The 18852-nt window shown below is 33.0% G+C and overlaps 1 protein-coding gene across 3 annotated transcripts; it reads left to right on the forward strand.

Moving 5' to 3' along the window:
• Nucleotides 10456–15292, forward strand: LOC18586920 (disease resistance protein At4g27190). 3 transcript variants are annotated; one of them, XM_018128550.1, is made up of 7 exons: nucleotides 10456–10564; nucleotides 10685–10803; nucleotides 11291–13007; nucleotides 13558–13608; nucleotides 13694–13806; nucleotides 14045–14648; nucleotides 14784–15292. In XM_018128550.1, the coding sequence occupies exons 3-7, from the start codon at nucleotides 11405–11407 to the stop codon at nucleotides 14936–14938; spliced, it is 2526 nt and encodes an 841-aa protein (XP_017984039.1). In that variant the 5' UTR covers nucleotides 10456–10564; nucleotides 10685–10803; nucleotides 11291–11404; the 3' UTR covers nucleotides 14939–15292. The 3 variants fall into 3 exon arrangements, with proteins under 3 accessions (XP_017984039.1, XP_017984041.1, XP_017984040.1); XM_018128552.1 differs by having other exon boundaries at nucleotides 13721–13806; XM_018128551.1 differs by lacking the exon at nucleotides 10456–10564 and having other exon boundaries at nucleotides 10623–10803.

Here is an 18852-nt window from a genome sequence, read left to right on the forward strand (position 1 = left end):
ATTAGAATAGTTTTGGAATCTAACTATTTTTTTTAATTTCATGTAATTAAAGATAAACCCATATAGTTAATTAAATTAATTCATGAAACTATGATTATTAATTAACTTGGAATGTTTTTAAATATATGTACATTATATACATTGAGTTCATTTATAAGAAATATAATTACTATATTATATATATGCTAATACTTTTAGTATATATATACTTTAAATATAAATATATTTACTTTCTATTTTATGTTAAAATTACAAAAAATATAATTTGTAAAATTATTAATTATAACACACACACACACACACACACACACACACACACTTTATAGTAAATAACTTGCAATGTCTTTTAACACATATACTTTATATTATATATTATGTTCATTTATAAAAAATATAATTACTATTATATAAATTAATAATTACTAAATAATATATTTACTTTTGTTTATATAAACTTAACTATGTAAAAAGAAGTTGTGAGATTAGAATAGTTTTGAAACTTAGTTATTTTTTTTAATTTCATGTAATTAAGGACAAATTCATATAATTAATTAAATTAATTAATAAAATTATGATTAAATTAACTTGTAATGTCTTTTAATATCTATACTTTATATACATTGAGTTCATTTATAAGGAATATAATTACTATTATATATACACACAAAAATACTTTTAATATATATAAAACATTAAATATAAATATATTTGCTTTTTACTTATGTTATCATTATAAAAATTATAACTTATAAAATTTTTAATTGTAATATACATGCACATTTTATAGTATATAACTTGTAATGTCTTTTAATACATACACTTTAGATTGTATATTATTTTCATTTATAAAGAATATAATTACTATCATATAAGTTAATAATTACTAAACAATAAAATAATATTGATTTGCATTATATATTATGTTCATTTATAAACACACTATAAGTTTTTGATTATTTACATTTAAATTTTATTATTTGTGTTTTTATTAATTTAATTAGTAGTTAATTATATGAAATATGTAGGAGAAATATTATTGTATATAAATATGGATTCGGGTTCGGGTAATTGGGTACCCGTGAATAATATTTTAATAATTTTTCATCTAATTGAGTTTTTAAACAGATTAGGGTAATTATAAGGTAGTGAGAATGTATAGGTACCCTACCCATTAACAACCCTAGGCTACAAATCACACAATACACGATGTGAAGATATGGATTAGAATGAAATAATCATTCCAACATAATAGAAAGGGAGGAATATTTATTAGGATTAATATTTGGTACAGTGACAATTTATGATTATACATTGTACATTATCAGTCATTAACTCTCAACACCATGAGGTAAAAAAAGCATATCAAGAAATTAATAGTAAATATTAAAAAGATTTTAAAAATTAATTAAATAAAAATAATTTTCCCAAATCACTTCACCTTTTTTTAATTGAAAGAAGGGAGATTCGTACCCTACTCTTTAGGTAGGGGATCATGCACCAATCAATGAGTCAAATGTTCGGGTATTCACTTTTTTTCTTGTTCTTCATCAATCTATTTGTTAATTCTATTTTATAAAATTATTTTACTCTAATTTTGTTAATAAATATTAGCTAAGTCTTTAATTTTCAATTATAATTTAGTTCTTTTTAGTTATTTTTATAATTAGTTTATTGTTAAGTGAGTTATTTAATTATATGTTTATTTCTTTTAATTTGGTTATTATTTATTAGTTTTATATTGTTGTAAGAATTAATGGAATTGGACTTAATTTTGGAAAGTAAGGTGCTGAAAGAGTCGAAAGTTTGCTTGTATGAGCTTCAGTGTTTTGACCATAACTAGTGCTACAAAACTCTAGATGATGTGATTCTTGGACCATTGGAAAGTTAAGAGACAAAGCTACAACTTTCATGAGATCACTTTGCCCAATTCTACTTTGAAGATAGAGAAAATTGCATTGGAAGATGACTAGGCGCACTATTATGAGAATGACAATTTTAAAGCTGACAATTGATGTTTGAGCCTCATTGCACTATTAAGCCTAATAGTTAGAATTAGTAGGTTAACTTAAGGACTTCTAGGTTAAGATTGTTAATATATATAGTATGTTTTAAGAGAGATTAGGTTAAACAACCTTAAAAGATTTAACAAGTTAGAAGTTGAGGCTCAAACTTGGAGAACAAGGTTGTAAATATTTGCTTTGTTTGCTTCCTTAGCTTTTATTTTTCTTGTTACTCTTAATGGTTAAACTTCACATATTTTTATTTGTCTTTGCAATTATGAGTAGCTAATTTTCTTTTTCTAGGATTACAATTGAATTCACATGTAACCTAAATTTTTAATCTCTTTCTTCCTTATCTTTAATGGGATTTGAATTCTTTATTCCAATTTGTTCTTAATACTTTTAATTGCTTCATCATAAATTAAATTGATTTATGAATCTAAATAAACTTGGGAAAGGGAGTTTAGTATAGACTAAAATTGGGATAGTATATGATCATAATAATTGTTTTGCGTATAGGATAGGGACATACCTATATGCCATATGTAGCTAGATTAGAGCTTGAACTTAATAAATTAATTTTAATTTCAATTCATATAGGGATATAGTGTTTTGTTAAAATAGATATTTTTATAAGATAAGTTGGGAAACCCTTATAGATAATTGATGACTCTAGGTTAACAATTCAATCTAGTGAAATAAGTTAAGGAAGAGAGGTAAGATTTAGATTAAATATGAGGGATATTGTAATCTTTGGCTTGTTTGATTTTTTTTTACCCAAGTTGATATTACTTTGATCTTTCTTTTTAGTTTAAATTTTGGTTAATTAGTTTTAGTTAATTAATTTAGTTATTTGATTTTGATTGTTTGGATAAGATTAAATTGTTCTAATTTTAATACTTAATAAAATTTTATATCAATTCTCTGTGAGATCGATACTCTGCTTACTTATATATTACCTATTCAATATGTATACTTGCATAGCAAAATTTTAACTGACAAGTTTTTAGCGTCGTTGCTAGGGAATTGTTTCTAAAATTTTTAGTAATACTAATACCAAGCAATTCAGTCTTACTTCAAATTTTATTTTTCTTGTTTTAATATAAGTTTTTGTTTGCCTGTAGATATCTTTGGTCATTGTATGCAAAAAAGAAACAACTTGAATCTTGTTCCTTTTGATCCTGAGATAGAAAGAACTTTCAGAAGACGTCGAAGGAAAAATTTTCAAATTGCAACTTTAAATCAGACAATGATTGAGGATAACAGCAACAATGGCAATAATGCAATTAATCTAGTTCTCGAAGAAAATAAAGCATTGCGGGATTATCATGTTCCTCTTTTGCAAGGTTTGTACCAATGCCTTAGAAGATCGTCTATCAATGCAAATAATTTTGAAATTAAACTAACTTAGATTCAGATGATTCAGTCTTCAGTCCAATTTGGTGGGTTACCTAATGATGATCCTAATTCTAATTTGGTGAATTTTCTGAAAATTTGTGATACCTTCAAATACAATGGGGTAACTGATAATGCTATTAAATTGAGACTATTTTCATTGTTTTGAAGGATAAAGTAAAGAGCTGGCTTAATTCACTGCCCAATGGGTTTATTACTACATAGGAGGACTTGGCTCAAAAGTTTCTAGCAAAATTCTTTCCTCCTGTTAATACTGCAAAAATGAGAAATGATATAACCCCATTCACTCAATTTGAAGGTGAATCCTTATGTGAAGCTTGGAAGAGATTTAAAAAACTATTAAGAAGATGTCTACATCATGGGATTCCTGATTGATTGCAAGTTCAGACATTCTACAATGGGCTGGTTGGTTTGATAAAAACCACAATTAATGCTGTTGCTGGTGGGGTATTAATATGTGTTGTTGATTTTGCATATGCAAGTATACATATCGAACAAGTAATATAGACAATAAGTCTAGAATTGATCCCACAGGGATTTGCTTTTAATTCTTCACTAAGTATTAAAATTATAACAAATTAATCTTATTCAAGCAACTTGATGTTTTAGAAAATTAATTAAAACTAAATGAAAGCAACCACTAAATTAATTAACAGAAACTAAAAATTCACTTGAGAAAAGCTATATATTAAAATCTAGGATTATGGGTTCATTCAGCATTTTATCTGATACCAGCTTATCTTGTTATTAATCTTTCTTGAGTGGTTTTACTAACCTAGAATCTAAAGCTATGGACAAGTCTCTGTCGAGTTGCTTGTACAAATAATTAACTTAATTAGTTCACTATATGTCTATAGGAATCAATTAAATTAAGTTTATTAAGCAAGTGTCATAATGTAGCTATGTATGGCAATTGACGTATGTCTACCCGAATTGCGAATCAGATCACCTAAATGACGTGTACATCATTATTCAAACCTTAGTCCAATATAAAATCTCTCTGTCGAGTCTCAATTAGATTCACAAATCAGTTAATTGTTGATCAGACAATCAAAAGCATTAAGAACATATTCAAATAAGCAAAACTACACCCATTCATGATAAATAAAAAAGAAACTACGTGTTGCAATCCACCACAATCATAGAAAAGATAATTTGGCTCATAATATCTAATAAAAACAATATCCAAAGAAATTTAGCCATGAATCTAAGTCAAAGAAAATAAAAAAAACACAAAAGTAGAGAAAGAAACTAATTATTGAAGCTTTGCAATCTCAATTCTCTTTCAATTTCTTTTGTTTTCTTGCCTTGTTCTTGGCTCCAAATCTCCAGAATAGTTGCATGTTGCCCTTTCTTAAAATCTATGAAAAAGGTCCCTTAAATAGGCTTTAAGTAACCTAATTTTTAAAATCTTATCAATTTTTTTATTTTTGGAAAATCGCTACTTAAATAGGTGTTGCTTATTCAGCGCTGCAACGCTGAGCTCTTGGGAAAATGTGGTGTGCTTCATTTCACCAGCGCTACAGCCTTGTTCTTTTAGCTCTACGACAGTCTATCAAATTTGAATGTGATTTTCACCCTGATCTGCTCTAAACTAGGAAAAGTAATAAATATGAAAGTTTTAGCCCTATCTCTTAACCAATGGCTCAAGAATCACATCAATTGGACTTTGAGATTGAACGATAAGCTCCAAATACCGCATCATGTTCAGTCCATGCATACTACTGCAGTGCTTTGACTTAGACATATATTTTGACTATGATTTTGTCACGACCCGGAACTCCCATAGAGCCCGTGACAACCGTCATGACATCTCGATAGGCACTCATTACCCCGAATGCCGATTGAAACCCCGTAAGGCTTAGCATCAGCTTCCGCATCTCCCCGGTGAGTGACAGTTATTAAATCTCACATTTCAAGAAAATCATAAGTCGTTTCCAAATCAAAGTAATAAAATATTATTTTTTTGGCTCACAAGGGCATTTTCGTCATTTTTCTTCAAAAATACCAAAACCCGCCAAAAACATGGTGTAAAAGATAAATATGTTCATACATACTTTAAATCAGATAACTGAAGTATAAAATTACTTTTATAGTGACACGTGGGCCTCCAACTGACCAAGAAGATGTAGGGCTACGAACCCTTACTTTCTAGGATGCAAGTCCGAGATTAATTTTCGTCTTAATCAACTATCAACAAACTGTCCTGAGCCTGAAAAATGGATAGGAAAAGGGGTGAGATTATGATTACATAATCCTAGTGAGTAAACAGACACCATCTAAACTATCTAAAGACGAGTAAATGGAGACGAATTAAAATATTCTTTTCTAATATATGTTTCATAACATGAATATTCAGTTTACTCAATTAATCAACATGGCTTATATATCTCACAAAACTTGGCTCCTGCTAAAATCATTCTCGCGGTAACCTTCGTCAAGGTATCCCACTGAGACCTCCAAGGTTGTTAAATGTCCCATACCCATAAACATGTTTTTGCATTTGATACATAGTCGTTCCTTGGTGTTGGCTGAGTCTCACTCTCACGCGGTGGTCCACATGAAGTGCACTCAAAAAGCCCACCTTAGGAGATACCCTACACGCCTCTACGACTGAGGTGAGAATATAAAGGAGTTTACCATGTCCCTCTAATAGGCTGGTCCACGGAACCTCGCCACTGCAGTAACTAATCTTTATTTTATCTACCACTTGATTTATAAAATCCTTATCTGCATGACATGGTAATTTTTTGCAATCTAGCCTCTCAAGGTTGAATACGTAGTATATATAATTTTGATACAAACACAGACTTTGCCATTCATGCTCACATATTGCTATAAGCCATATAATTTAAAACACAATTTATAACACAAGTAGGCAGTCTCCAATTACTCTATTTTCAAAACCAGTATTCAATTTTCCAGAAAATTTATAAAATCACAATTTCTCCTAAAACGTAGTAATTTACCATTTAAACCCATTTTCTATAAAATCACACAATTGTATAAAACCACTCTAGATAATTAAGACGATAATAAGTTTACTCACAATATTAGAAGTAGAAATACTCCTATTTTCAGTCCGCGGGTACAGTCCTTTACCTTCATCTAATAGCTCACCACCTAGCTATAATCCATGACACATATTCTAATTAAATCGTGTCTAATAGTCATAAGCTATTTCAAGCTCGATATATATGCATGATATGAAATGAAAAATGCACGGGTAGCCATCTAAATCCGGTATTGGCCTAAGTCAATTTTTCATTCGATAAATTGGCCAATGCGTCCAATTTCACTCCAACTTGCTCTATTTCTTTTCCAATCCCTTAATTCACTAAGCACAACTAATTAACACACAATTAGGCAAAATTTATCTTCACTTTTCTTCTTGGAACTTTCGGCCAACAATGGTACACTAACTCCGTGATTTTTCCTACTTAATTTTCTCTCCATAATTCATTAATTCCTACACCAAAAACTATTATTTCTTAATCAAATCACCTAGAATAACATCCCATTCTTCCTCATTATTCACTTAGAGAATTCGGCTATTGATGGGTTCCAAACCTTTGGTGGTTTTCTTCACTTGTTTTCATGCTACACATCATTAATCACCTAAAAACACTAACATACCTAAAAATCAAACCAATCCAAGATCATTCTCTCTCCATACCCATTTTGATCAGCCATGAATTCATCATGAAAACATGTAATTTAACCATGAAAATCAAGAGAAAATGCATGGGTAAGGTAAATCACTAGCAAAATCAAAGAAATTTTACCTTTGCTTGATCAAATCCTTAAATTCTAACACTTTCTCTTTGATTTTTCCCACCTAGGGTTTGTTCTTCCTTGGTTTCTCTTCTCTTCTGGTTTGGCTGATCACTATGGGAGAAATGGGCTGATTTTTTTACCTTTTTATAAAGAAATAATAAAATAATAAAAACATGACACATGGCATTTCCTTATTGGTTCAAATTTTAAATATTTGACTTTTAATTTTTTAATTCTCCACCACACATTTCTCATGTTTATCTATTTTCATGATGAATAAAATCCCTTGGTCTTGACAAGTGTCGGGAGTGAAAATTTACCGATTTGCCCTCGGAGTGGCAAAATTACCATTTCGCCTCTATACTCCAAATTATACCGAAATTAAAATTTTTTACTTCTAAACTTCAAATCATACTCCAATAAGTCAAATGGGGCAAAAAAAAATCTTTTCTAAAAATTTTCATTTTGTCCCCAAGTGGCAAATGACCATTTTGCCCCTAGATAGTAAAAATTTCGGTTTGACTTCAAATTGATCCTCGAACTCCGAATTACCATTTTGAGTCATCCCTGAATTGTGAAACTCTTAATTTCACCTTAAAATTCATATTTGAACTAGTTCGAGGCTTAATCGACTTAATGGTACCTTTAGGGGCAATATCATCTTTTAACGATTTCTCGAACTTCCTAAATATGTAAACATTCTATTGAGTATGTAAATGACGTCGTAATTATTTTATAGAATAGGGTTTGATAGATTCAATCCAAACTGGGAAAGGTGGTCAACAAAAAAGTTGTAACCCTTCCTCTTATCGTTCTAGTGGTCCAAGAATCACTTCATTTGGAGTTCTTTACAAAGAGATATGGTCAAAATACCGCAATATATACGAATGAAACCATCACCATACTTCCACGGATTTTCATCAAATTTCCTACAAAAGTAATAAAAGTAACTAGCAATAACTACCCTTAAAGTAATTTAAAACAAAAAAACATAAAATTTAACTAACATAACTTAAATTAACTACTCAATATGTAATCAAACTTAAACTAGAAAGACACCTAAAATCCTACAATTTGAAGCTAAAATCTCAAAGATCTAGCTACTTAAGCCTCCAAAATATGTCAAAATAACTCCATATAATAGAGTTATCAATAGGTAAGAATGTTGCAGATGCTTATAATCTGTTGGAAGAGATGGCCTCAAATAATTACCAATGACTTCAAAAAGGTTTGGTTCGAGAAAAGTTGTTAGGGCGTATAAGGTTGATGCACTTAATGCCTTAATTGCACAAGTGGTTGCACTATCTAAGAAGTTTGACACATTGGGAGTTCATGCTGATCAAAATTTATTTATAAGCTGTGAAAGATGTGTGGAGATGGCCATTCAAGTGATCAATATCCTTATAATTCTAAATCAGTCCAGTTTGTGGGGAACTTCAACAAGTAGCAAAATAATCCATTCTCCAATACATATAATTTTGGTTAGAGAAACCACCCTAACTTTTCATGAAAGATTAATGCAGGGCCTTCAAATCCAAAACCCAACATGCCTCATGGTTTTCAACAACAAGCTAAACCACCAATTCTTGAAAAGAAGTCCCAAGTAGAAGAACTTTCCTTGCAATATATATTAAAGAGTGATGCTATAATTCAAAGCTATGGAGCCTCCTTGAGAAATCTTGAGAGCCAAATGGGATAGCTTGCAAATTCCATCAACAGTAGACCCCAAGGTGCTTTGTCAAGTGACACACCAATCAATCCCAAAGGTAAGGAACAATACAAAGCAATCACTTTACGAAGTGGAAAAGAAATTGAAGAGGTGAATGAAAAAGCAATTGAATTTGTGAATGAACATGTTGATGCAGAGGAAAGAATGTGTGACAAAGTAATTGAAGTTGAATAGAAAGATGATAACAAAGTTGCAAATCAATCTGCTATCTTATTTACTCTGTTTTTGTTTTATTTTCATTCTTTCTTTTATCCTGCATTTGTCTACACTTAGAGACAATTTTTGAAAGAGCCAAATTATGCTATTCACCCCCCCTCTAGCACATTTAATTGAGACCAAGAGTTAATTAAACATAATAAAAGAATCATGACATTTTTTTGAATTTGCATGTATAGTTCAAGGAATTTTTAAAATATTATGCTTTTATAAAGTTTAAACTTTCTTGGAAAATAAGAGCTCTTTATAAATCTAATCTTAAGTTGAATTGGAAACACGTTAGGTAAGGTTGCTTTTACATGAAAATAGCCTTACAACTAAGAGTGGACTTTTGGTCTTTCTCATTTTATATTTTAAAGTGGAAGTAGAGTAATGGATGATAATGTAATATGCAGAGGTGAAATGATGACATGATTACATGGCCTTTTTTACCTTCCATTTTAACACCACGTCAGCGTCATGTGAATATCAAAATGACAAGTGATATTTTTACTATAGTTAGTCAATCACTAGTTATAAGAGCCTATTTAGTTCAAATAAAAGTATAGATGGTTAATTAATTGTAACAAAAGAATCATGACTTTTTTTGAATTTGCTTGTATAATTCAAGAATTTTTTAAAATATTATGCTTTTATAAAGTATAAACTTTCTTGGAAAATAAGAGCTCTTTATAAATATAGTCTTAAGTTGAATTGGAAACACGTTAGGTAAGGTTGCTTTTACGTGGAAATAGCCTTGCAACTAAGAGTGGACTTCTAGTCTTTCTCCTTTTATATTTTTTAAAGTGAAAGGAGAGTAGTGGATTCATTTTCATTACTTTTTATATTTTTTTTCATAAATGTTACTAATAATAGTTAGTCAATCATTAATCATAAAGGCCTATTCAGTTCAAAAAATATATAAATGGTTAATTAAACACAATAAAAGAATTATGACCCTTTTTTGAATTTACTTGTATAGTTCAAAGATTTTTTAAAATATTATGCTTTTATAAAGTTTAAACTTTCTTGGAAAATAAGAGCTGTATATAAATCTAATCTTAAGTTGAATTGGAAATACGTTAGGTAAGGTTGCTTTTACGTGGAAATAGCCTTGCAACTAAGAGTGGACTTCTAGTCTTTCTCCTTTAATATATTTTTAAAGTGAAAAGAGTAGTGGGGTTCATTTTCATTACCTTTTATGTGTTTTTGAAAGTTAAAGATAAAAAGTGGGAAAAGTTAGAGATAAGATCTAATGAGACATTAATTCCAAGAGAAAACAAGTAGTATTAGAATTATATTTTACAAAAGATCTAAAAATACATAATATATAAAAAAGTTTAAAAATTTTGCAGGCATATCAAAACGCTCCGCCCCTGCTTATGATCGGACGTATGCTTTTGAAAAGGAAAAGCTCTGAAGTCTGAAATACTCTCAACAAGCAGCGGTCATTTTCTAGGACTTAAAGATCTATTTCTTGTCTTTCTCCTCCTATATTTTTTAAAATGAAAGCAGAATAGTGGAGTTCATTTTCATTACTTTTTATGTGTTTCTTTGATGTTTGCAGAGCTACTATTTCCATATGCAAAACTTTGAGTATACTACTTCTCTCACTTCATGTCTATGCTCTAGCCTTGATGTGTGTGTGAGTTTGCTTCGCTCATGATCTACTCTGAGTTCCACAAGGTATGATTACAGGGTTCACTCACTGGAAGGTCTTAGGCTTCCATTACATTTCCAAGCACACATTGACAAACTTTGTCTTTCATTATTATTATTTATATTCTAAGACGTTGGACATCTGCTTTGCAATTTATATGTTTCTTTATCTTCATATTGATAATTAAAAAACATTAAGCTATTTTCAGTTAGTGCTTTTTAATTATTTATAAAAAATTATTTTAGAAGTAAGTTTTATATATCTTTATCAATACAAATAACAATTTATATTTTCTAAATGTCAAGTATCATGACAAAAGCTTTGACGCATATCTTGTTTAAAGTCTTTCTTTCTTTTATTTTTTGCCATTTTTATTTTAGAATTTGTGATTTATAACGAAGCTGTTAGCAAATTTCATACTATGCAATAATATATAGAAATGCACTTGGAAGTCTTTATTAATTTTATGGAGATTGAATTAAAAGGATTTTATGGTCAATAGGCATCATGAAGGAGATCATATTCTTCAGATTCTCATCAATGCTTTAGTAGCAGAGAGTTTTGGAAGGAAAGATTCGTTGAGATCAGCTGGGGAAATTTTTGATCAAGTGGAAAACTTGAACAAAAATGTATGAATTTGGTCATGAAGTTGGTGGATCAGGATTAAGTAAGCCACCAAAGGAAGAAGAATTGGTGGGCAAAGAGATTGATTTGATGGATAATAAGGTGTCTGAGCTGCCAGAGTCTCCAAATTGCCCTTCGTTGATTGTCTTGCGTTTGCAAAGGAACTATGATTTGGGAGCTCTTCCCCCCTTATTCTTCCAACGCATGCCCCTCCTCCAACTGCTGGATTTGTCCAATACTAGCATCAAATCTTTGCCAAAATCTCTTCCCAAATTGGTTGCACTGAAAAAGCTCTTCTTAAGAGGATGTAAACTCTTCATGAAACTATCACCTCAGGTTGGGAAACTCGACAATCTTGAGGAGCTTGATCTTGATGAAACTCAGATCATCAATCTGCCTGTTGACATTGGAAGACTAGTCAAGCTAAGACTCTTGAAGGTATCTTTTTATGGACATACAAACTTTAGCAAAAGGAAATTGCAATCAAACTTAGTACTTCACCCTGAGACAATTTCAAATCTCTCCCAATTGACTGAATTAAGCATCGATGTCGATCCATCAGACAAGCGCTGGGATGATTCTGTGGAAGCTGTTGTAAAGGGAGTATGCAACTCAAAAGGGTTGAGGAGTCTTAGCTTGTACCTGCCAAAAGTTCAACTTTTAGATTTTATTTCACTGATATATCCTTCGTTAACACGCTTTAGATTTATTCTTGGCTATGATAAAAGGAGAATCATCTCTCGCGTACCTCATGAAGCTGAAGCAGAATTCAGAAAATGGGACAGATGCTTGAAGTTTGTGAATGGTGAAAACATCCCAATTCAAATAAGACAAGTACTCAAGATTTCTACTTCTTTTTTCTTGGACCGGCATGCAAATGCAATGAATCTGTCTGAATTCGGGAATGAGAATTTGAAGATGCTAAAGTGTTGCTTGTTGGCAGAGTGTAATGAGATGGAAACCATTATTGATGGATCCGAACTTGACCCTGGTTCGGCAGAAAACGTGCTTGAATCACTGCAGTATTTGAGCCTTTATTACATGAAGAATTTACGGAGTATTTGGAAAGGACCTCTGCGTTATGGTTGTATGTCTAAGTTAAAGTTCCTAGCATTGCATACATGCCCCAAGCTGAGAAATATTTTCTCACATACTTTGCTTCAAAGTTTTGTCAGCTTGGAGGAGTTTATTCTCGAGGACTGTCCTAAGGTCGCCAGCCTAGTAAGCCATGAATCTGTCAAGCCGATTTCTGATACTTGTCTCCCAACTTTGAAAAGATTGTTTCTTCTTTACCTCCCTGAACTGGTCAGCATTTTTAATGGTCTATTCATCGCACCAAAATTGGAGAGAATAGGCTTTTATAATTGCCCAAAGCTTAAATGCCTATCGAAAAGAGAATTGTCAAGCAAACAACTAAAAATGATCAAAGGAGAAAGTCATTGGTGGGAAGATATAGAGTGGAATGAAACAGAGTGGGGAACTCGGCCAGATTATCTAATGCATATTTTTTCTCCTGTCAATAATGAGGAAGATGTGATGACAGAATTGGCACAAGACAAAGATCTTTCTGAAGCCACGATTAAAAATGAAGGCCAAAAGTACACAGGTAATTTGTTTAGCTATCTTATAATCATTTCAATTTTCAACCACGACTATTTCTTAAATCTGCAGAGTCTAGACATTGAGCCTAGTTAATTTCATTAATCATTGGTGTACATATACAAGACAAAGGATGTGTGATATTAACTTATCTCACTTACATAATTTTTCTAACATTATAACTTGGATTCATATGTTACATCAGAAAATCATTTTACGATTGTAGAAGATTTATTGCCTTGATCTTCTCCTCTGGCTTGCTTTTGTTCTGTCAACTGATATGGTTGATTGCCTTATGTCCCCTATTAAAGATTTATGTCTAAGTTGCACATTACCTTATCTTTTGAGCATATACCCATTATATATGATGCCCAAAACTATCCCATTGAAGTTTCAAATTTAAAGGGAAGAAAAGAAATAGTAGAAAAATATTACCAAAATTTGTGTCTTACTCTTCTCTTTCATTTCACTCCTCCATATTTGGCTACCCTCCATTACTTTTATCATTATTGACAAGAAGGGAAGGTCTTTAACCTTGCGCCTTTGAAAATTGGCAGATGATGGAAAATTGCTTGACGTAGTAAGACAACATAAAGGCCCTTGGCCAGGTAATGTTTCCTTATGACACTTAATGAGTTTCTTCTCATTTGCTGTCTCAATAGTTTTTAGGCAGTTGTTGGCTGTTATTGTCAGATTGTGTGATGGAGAAAACGATGACAGATAATGTGACAAAGCCAATTTCATCACCGTCACGGCGTATGCCCCCATCCATGTCTCCTCCTTACTTCATCCCTCCACAGTTCAATGTAAGTGTTTATGATTATGCAGAGCAACACAACAATAATTAGCTTTGTCCTCAACACTTTCTTTTTCAATTGCTCTACTTTCGCAATAGAGATATTCGTTTTTGTTTCTCATTGCGATTTTTTTGGGACTCATTGTCACATACAGGTTGAATATTTCATGTGTATGTATTTTGATCTTGTTAATTCGAGTCAAATCCTACCAGGGCATTAACATCCATTGGGTTTATTTAAATTTCAGCGACAACAAGCACTGAGTTTTCAAGATTCCGCGCAAAATGATTTTTCATCAGAAAAGAACCTCAGTAACTGTTCAAACACCATAGTCACTGCAGCAACCGATAAAAACATAATCAGCACTACAACGCCCGCCTCGAGCACTAGTACTCCACCTCCATCTCTCATTCCATCCCGCTATGAGAGCCAAAAGCGTAGAGATTGGAACACCTTTGGCCAATACCTAAAAAACCATAGGCCCCCACTCTCTCTTTCGCAGTGCAGCGCTGCCCATGTCCTTGAGTTTCTTCGGTACCTTGATCAATTTGGCAAAACCAAAGTCCACATCCAGACTTGCCCTTTCTTTGGCAACCCCCAGCCACCTGCTCCTTGCACGTGTCCTCTCCGACAAGCCTGGGGCTTCCTTGATGCAATCATTGGCCGGCTTTCCAACGCTTATGAGGAGCACGGAGGGAAGCCAGAAGGGAACCCTTTTAGAGCTAGAGATGTGAGGATTTACTTGAGGGAGGTCAGAGATTTACAGGCCAGAGCTAGAGGGCTTAACTATAAGAAGAGAAAGCTGCCTAAGCTGAAGGTAGCACCAACAACATTTGCTGATGCCACTACGAGTGAGTAAAATATTTCTTTGACCGACTGAACCAGATATTTATGAAGATCAATATAACCCTGTTATATATTTTCATCCTTAGTTTCGTTGTTACTTGTTGGAAATTAAGGATGGTTTTGTTTTCTTTCTTCGGCAGCAAATCAAGAAAGTTCATCACAAGGAAAAACACAGCAATACAATAAAAAGAAGCCTGAAGGAAAAAAAAAAAAAACCAACCAATCTAAGCAAGATAACGAAGGCAGAAAACTGAAGCATAAGCAGTCCATATCATGGTATGTACGCAGCAAGTAAGCGCGATCCAACTGCGAATCTTTGAGCACTTGAAAAAGAGGCAAAAGGAACTCAAGCAGACTGCAAAAGCGTCCAGACGCGTTCACCACGTTTGCGTACCAACTCAACTGCACCTTCTAATCTTTCAGCAAAACGTGGAACTTATCTACTTAAATGATGCTCCTTTTTTTTTTTTCATGTATTTTGCTTTATTTTGATTTTATGCTGGTGTGCTTTGACAAGTGGGTACCTTTAAGGGAGAGTATGAATGGCCGTCTGAAGCTTGAATTAGTTGAAACTAGAATATTACCCGTGTGCAACACACGATCTCTTTGCACCCCCTCTTTTTGCTTCAACATCTTTCCTCTTTCTCTCTATTTGCCCTTCACATGGTTAACTCTGACCCCTTTGCACCCCTCTCTTTCTCTTCCTTTGTTTCACCAGTTTTTCCCTTTCACTCTCTCTGTCCTCCACGTGGTTAATTCTGGAAGCCCCATTGGGGCTTTTTTTAAGTATGTTATAGATTGTAAAAAATAATCTTTTTTATGAGGTTAATTCAAAAATAACCTTTATAATAATTTTGACTATTTTTACTTAATTTTTCATATTATTTGACAACATGCGCTTTATCTGGCCAAATTAAATGATCCCGGTTCGATTTTCTCTATCCCACTATCCATATAAAAAGTCTAAAATTACTGTTTATCTGGCCATCCAACTCTCTCTCTCATCATCCCAAAAAGCAGAGATGACATCAAGGTATGTGTTTTGTGTTGTTGGGTTTATTGGTTTATATTCATCAAATAGAATTCCAAAGTTGAGGAGTTGAAATTGATTAGACATATTTGTAAATTAAAGATCTATATGACTTTGGCAACAGAAACCTGGCTACGAGCAAGCAAATCAATTAGTTATTAAGCATTGTGTTACCGGTTTTTAAGTATTGAGTCATTGGTTTGTAGGCACAAAAAAAAGGTTTTTAGGCATTGCATCACTGGTTTGTAGGCATTGTGAGACTAGTATTTAGGCATTACATGACTTAGGCATTGCAAGAGTAGCTTTTAGGAATTGTGTGACTGGGTTGTAGGCATTGCGCGATTGGTTTTTAGACATTGCGTGACTGGGTTGTAAGAATTGCGGGACTGATTTTTAGGCATTGCGTCACTAGGTTGTAAGGATTACCAAATTTATTTTTAGGCATTGCGCGACTTATTTATTAGGGATTGTGGGACTGATTTTAAGCATTGTCTGACAAATTGATTGAAGCTTATGATTACACATGTTTTTTTTTATATAAATTGATTGATTGTGACACTTATTTTTTTGTTAAATTTCAACGACATGCCAAATGTAAGCTTATGATTACATATGGTGGTCATTGAGTCGATGACACTTTCGAGGGTGGTGAGACACGAGTGAGAGGTGTTGGAAGTGATTTATCATTTTCGAGCCTGATGAAGCTAGTTGAAGATGTTGGGGTAAACTCACAAAATCGTGAAATCGAGCTACATGCATTACTCAGTCATGCAGCAAGGGTTTCACGCCCAATTATCAGGGATGATGAAGATTTAGCAAGTATTTTGTGAGCTGAGAAGGCAATTGTAGTGTCTATGACAATTAAGGAACAAAATGCAAATGTTATGCCACAAGGTGTCCAACATAGTAATCACCTAAATCAGATTATACTACTTCAGACATACCACATCATGTAGTCCCTAACTGACAACAATGGCAATCACCATTAACGTATGCTTATGAGTTTGAACAACTCAATACACAGATGAGGTGTTTGCAAATGCTGTTTGAAAAATTATGATCAGAATGTACATCGAACGAAATAGTTCGTTCTTGCCAACAAATGCAACCGTTGCTAAAGAATGCAACGGGTTTATTGCCATTCGCAAATGACACTATGATGGTTGTGAGTGATGATAATGCATTTGATCAAATGGACTATGACTGTGCAAAAGATGACACTACTGATTGGAATGATGACAATTACGTTGGCAGGCATTATGACTGTTTAAATGAGGACAAGGGTGACGACAATAGCATTCCAAATTGCAATCATGTGGATGGCAGTACGAAACATGCCACGATTGTTGTGTTAGAAGATGTTCAATATGATGATGCCGCAACTGTTGTTTTAGAAGATGTTTAGTGCGATGACCCTATTTACACAACCTCATGTAAGGGTATCTTGTCAATGGATTATTCTTGGGACAGATATGATTTCTTTCTAAACAATTGCTATCGAGGAGCCCATATTGACCACTTATATCGTGAAAAAGTGTTTCCATCCAAGGCCGAATTCAAACAAGCTTTGAACATGTTGGCACTAAAAAAGCACTTCAAGATTAGAGTTAAAAAGTCATGTTTCATTTGTTTTGAGGTTGCTTGTAAGGATAAGGCATGCAAGTTCGTTGTGAGTGCAACAAAGTTGCTTGAGGGAGATTGTTGGCAAGTTCGTACGCTCCATAAGGTACACATGTACTGTTGTTGGTTTGCAAAGTGGGTACCAAATAGTGAGCACAAGGTTAATTGGTGAGCTTATGTCCCCTAGGTTGCAAGAAAATAATGTAACACCATTAAGACTTAAGGAAATAATGGAAGAAATGAATCGTAAATGGTAATTGCAATGCTTGTATGATAAGGCCTGGCAAGTGAAGGAGTATGTAGAGAATATTGGTCCCAATTATATGTGCTAGAGGGGGGGTGAATAACACAATTCGGCTCTTGACAAAATGAGGAACTAATTTGTAGAACAAGGAAAATAAAAATATAGTAGACAATGCGTAGGGATTTAGAGTGGTTCGGTCCAAGACCTACATCCACTACCTTGATTATCCAACCAAGGATTTCCAAATAATCCACTAAGAACCGGTGAAATTCATAAGCTTTTACCAAGCTTTACAATGGCTTTTACCAGGCTTAGCTAAAACCTTTCACAATAGTTTTTACTAGGATCAACCAAAACCCAAAGTGGTTTTCAAAGGCTCAACCACAACCTTTCACAATGGTTTTTCACGGGCTCAACCAAAACCCAAAGTGGTTTTTCAAAAGCTCAACCACAACCTACAACAATAGTTTTTCACGGGATCAACCAAAACCCAACACCTAACTTTTCAAGGCCAAGTTAGAACCTTAACACTATCAAGCAAACCTAGCTTGAAACAACCACTTAAAGTGACTCTCTCACTCTAAGAATACAAGAAGTGAAGTAAAAAAAAGTACCTATGATCACAAAGATGAGTGCAAAATACAAATACAAAAGATTGGCGTTTAAGTGCAGAAAGGTGCAAAGGAGATTTTCTGGTTTTTCAGCTCTATATGACTCAAATCTCTTCCAAAACTTTCAAAAACTGATTTCTAACCATTGGAAGACCCTTTTATACTTGGAGAAACAGCTCTGATGGCAGTTTGGCAGTTTATGGCCGTTGAAAACAGTTGAGAGTTGGTTATAGCCGTTAATCTATCTTCTAGTGCTTTGATTCAAATTGCAGACAGAGAGCTCTTAGTCAACTAACTTTCTTTTTGGTCGATTAAGTTGGTTCTGTCTTCTGGTCGCATATTTTGGCAAAGAGCATTTAGTCGACTAACTCATTTCTTAGTCAACTAAGTTGGTTCTGTCTTGAAGTTTAGATTTTGGCAGTAGCTTCTTAGTCAATCAACTTTCATCTTGGTCGACTAAGTTGGTTCTGTTTCTCAATATTCTTCAGCCCGCCATTTCTCCAATTTAAATTTTAGTCAACCAACATTCTTCATTATTTAACTAAAGACCTTCATTTAGTTGATCAATTGTTTTTCTTCATTTTCATGATTTTTGATATATACATTTGAAAGGTTGATTTATTATTTTCATATGACATTTTGTCCTACACACTTAGGTAGAAATGTTAGACACAAATGAAATGGGAATGTTTTATTATCATCAA

The sequence above is a fragment of the Theobroma cacao genome, chromosome 10 (genome assembly GCF_000208745.1).
Source record: "Theobroma cacao cultivar B97-61/B2 chromosome 10, Criollo_cocoa_genome_V2, whole genome shotgun sequence".
NCBI lineage: Eukaryota > Viridiplantae > Streptophyta > Magnoliopsida > Malvales > Malvaceae > Theobroma > Theobroma cacao.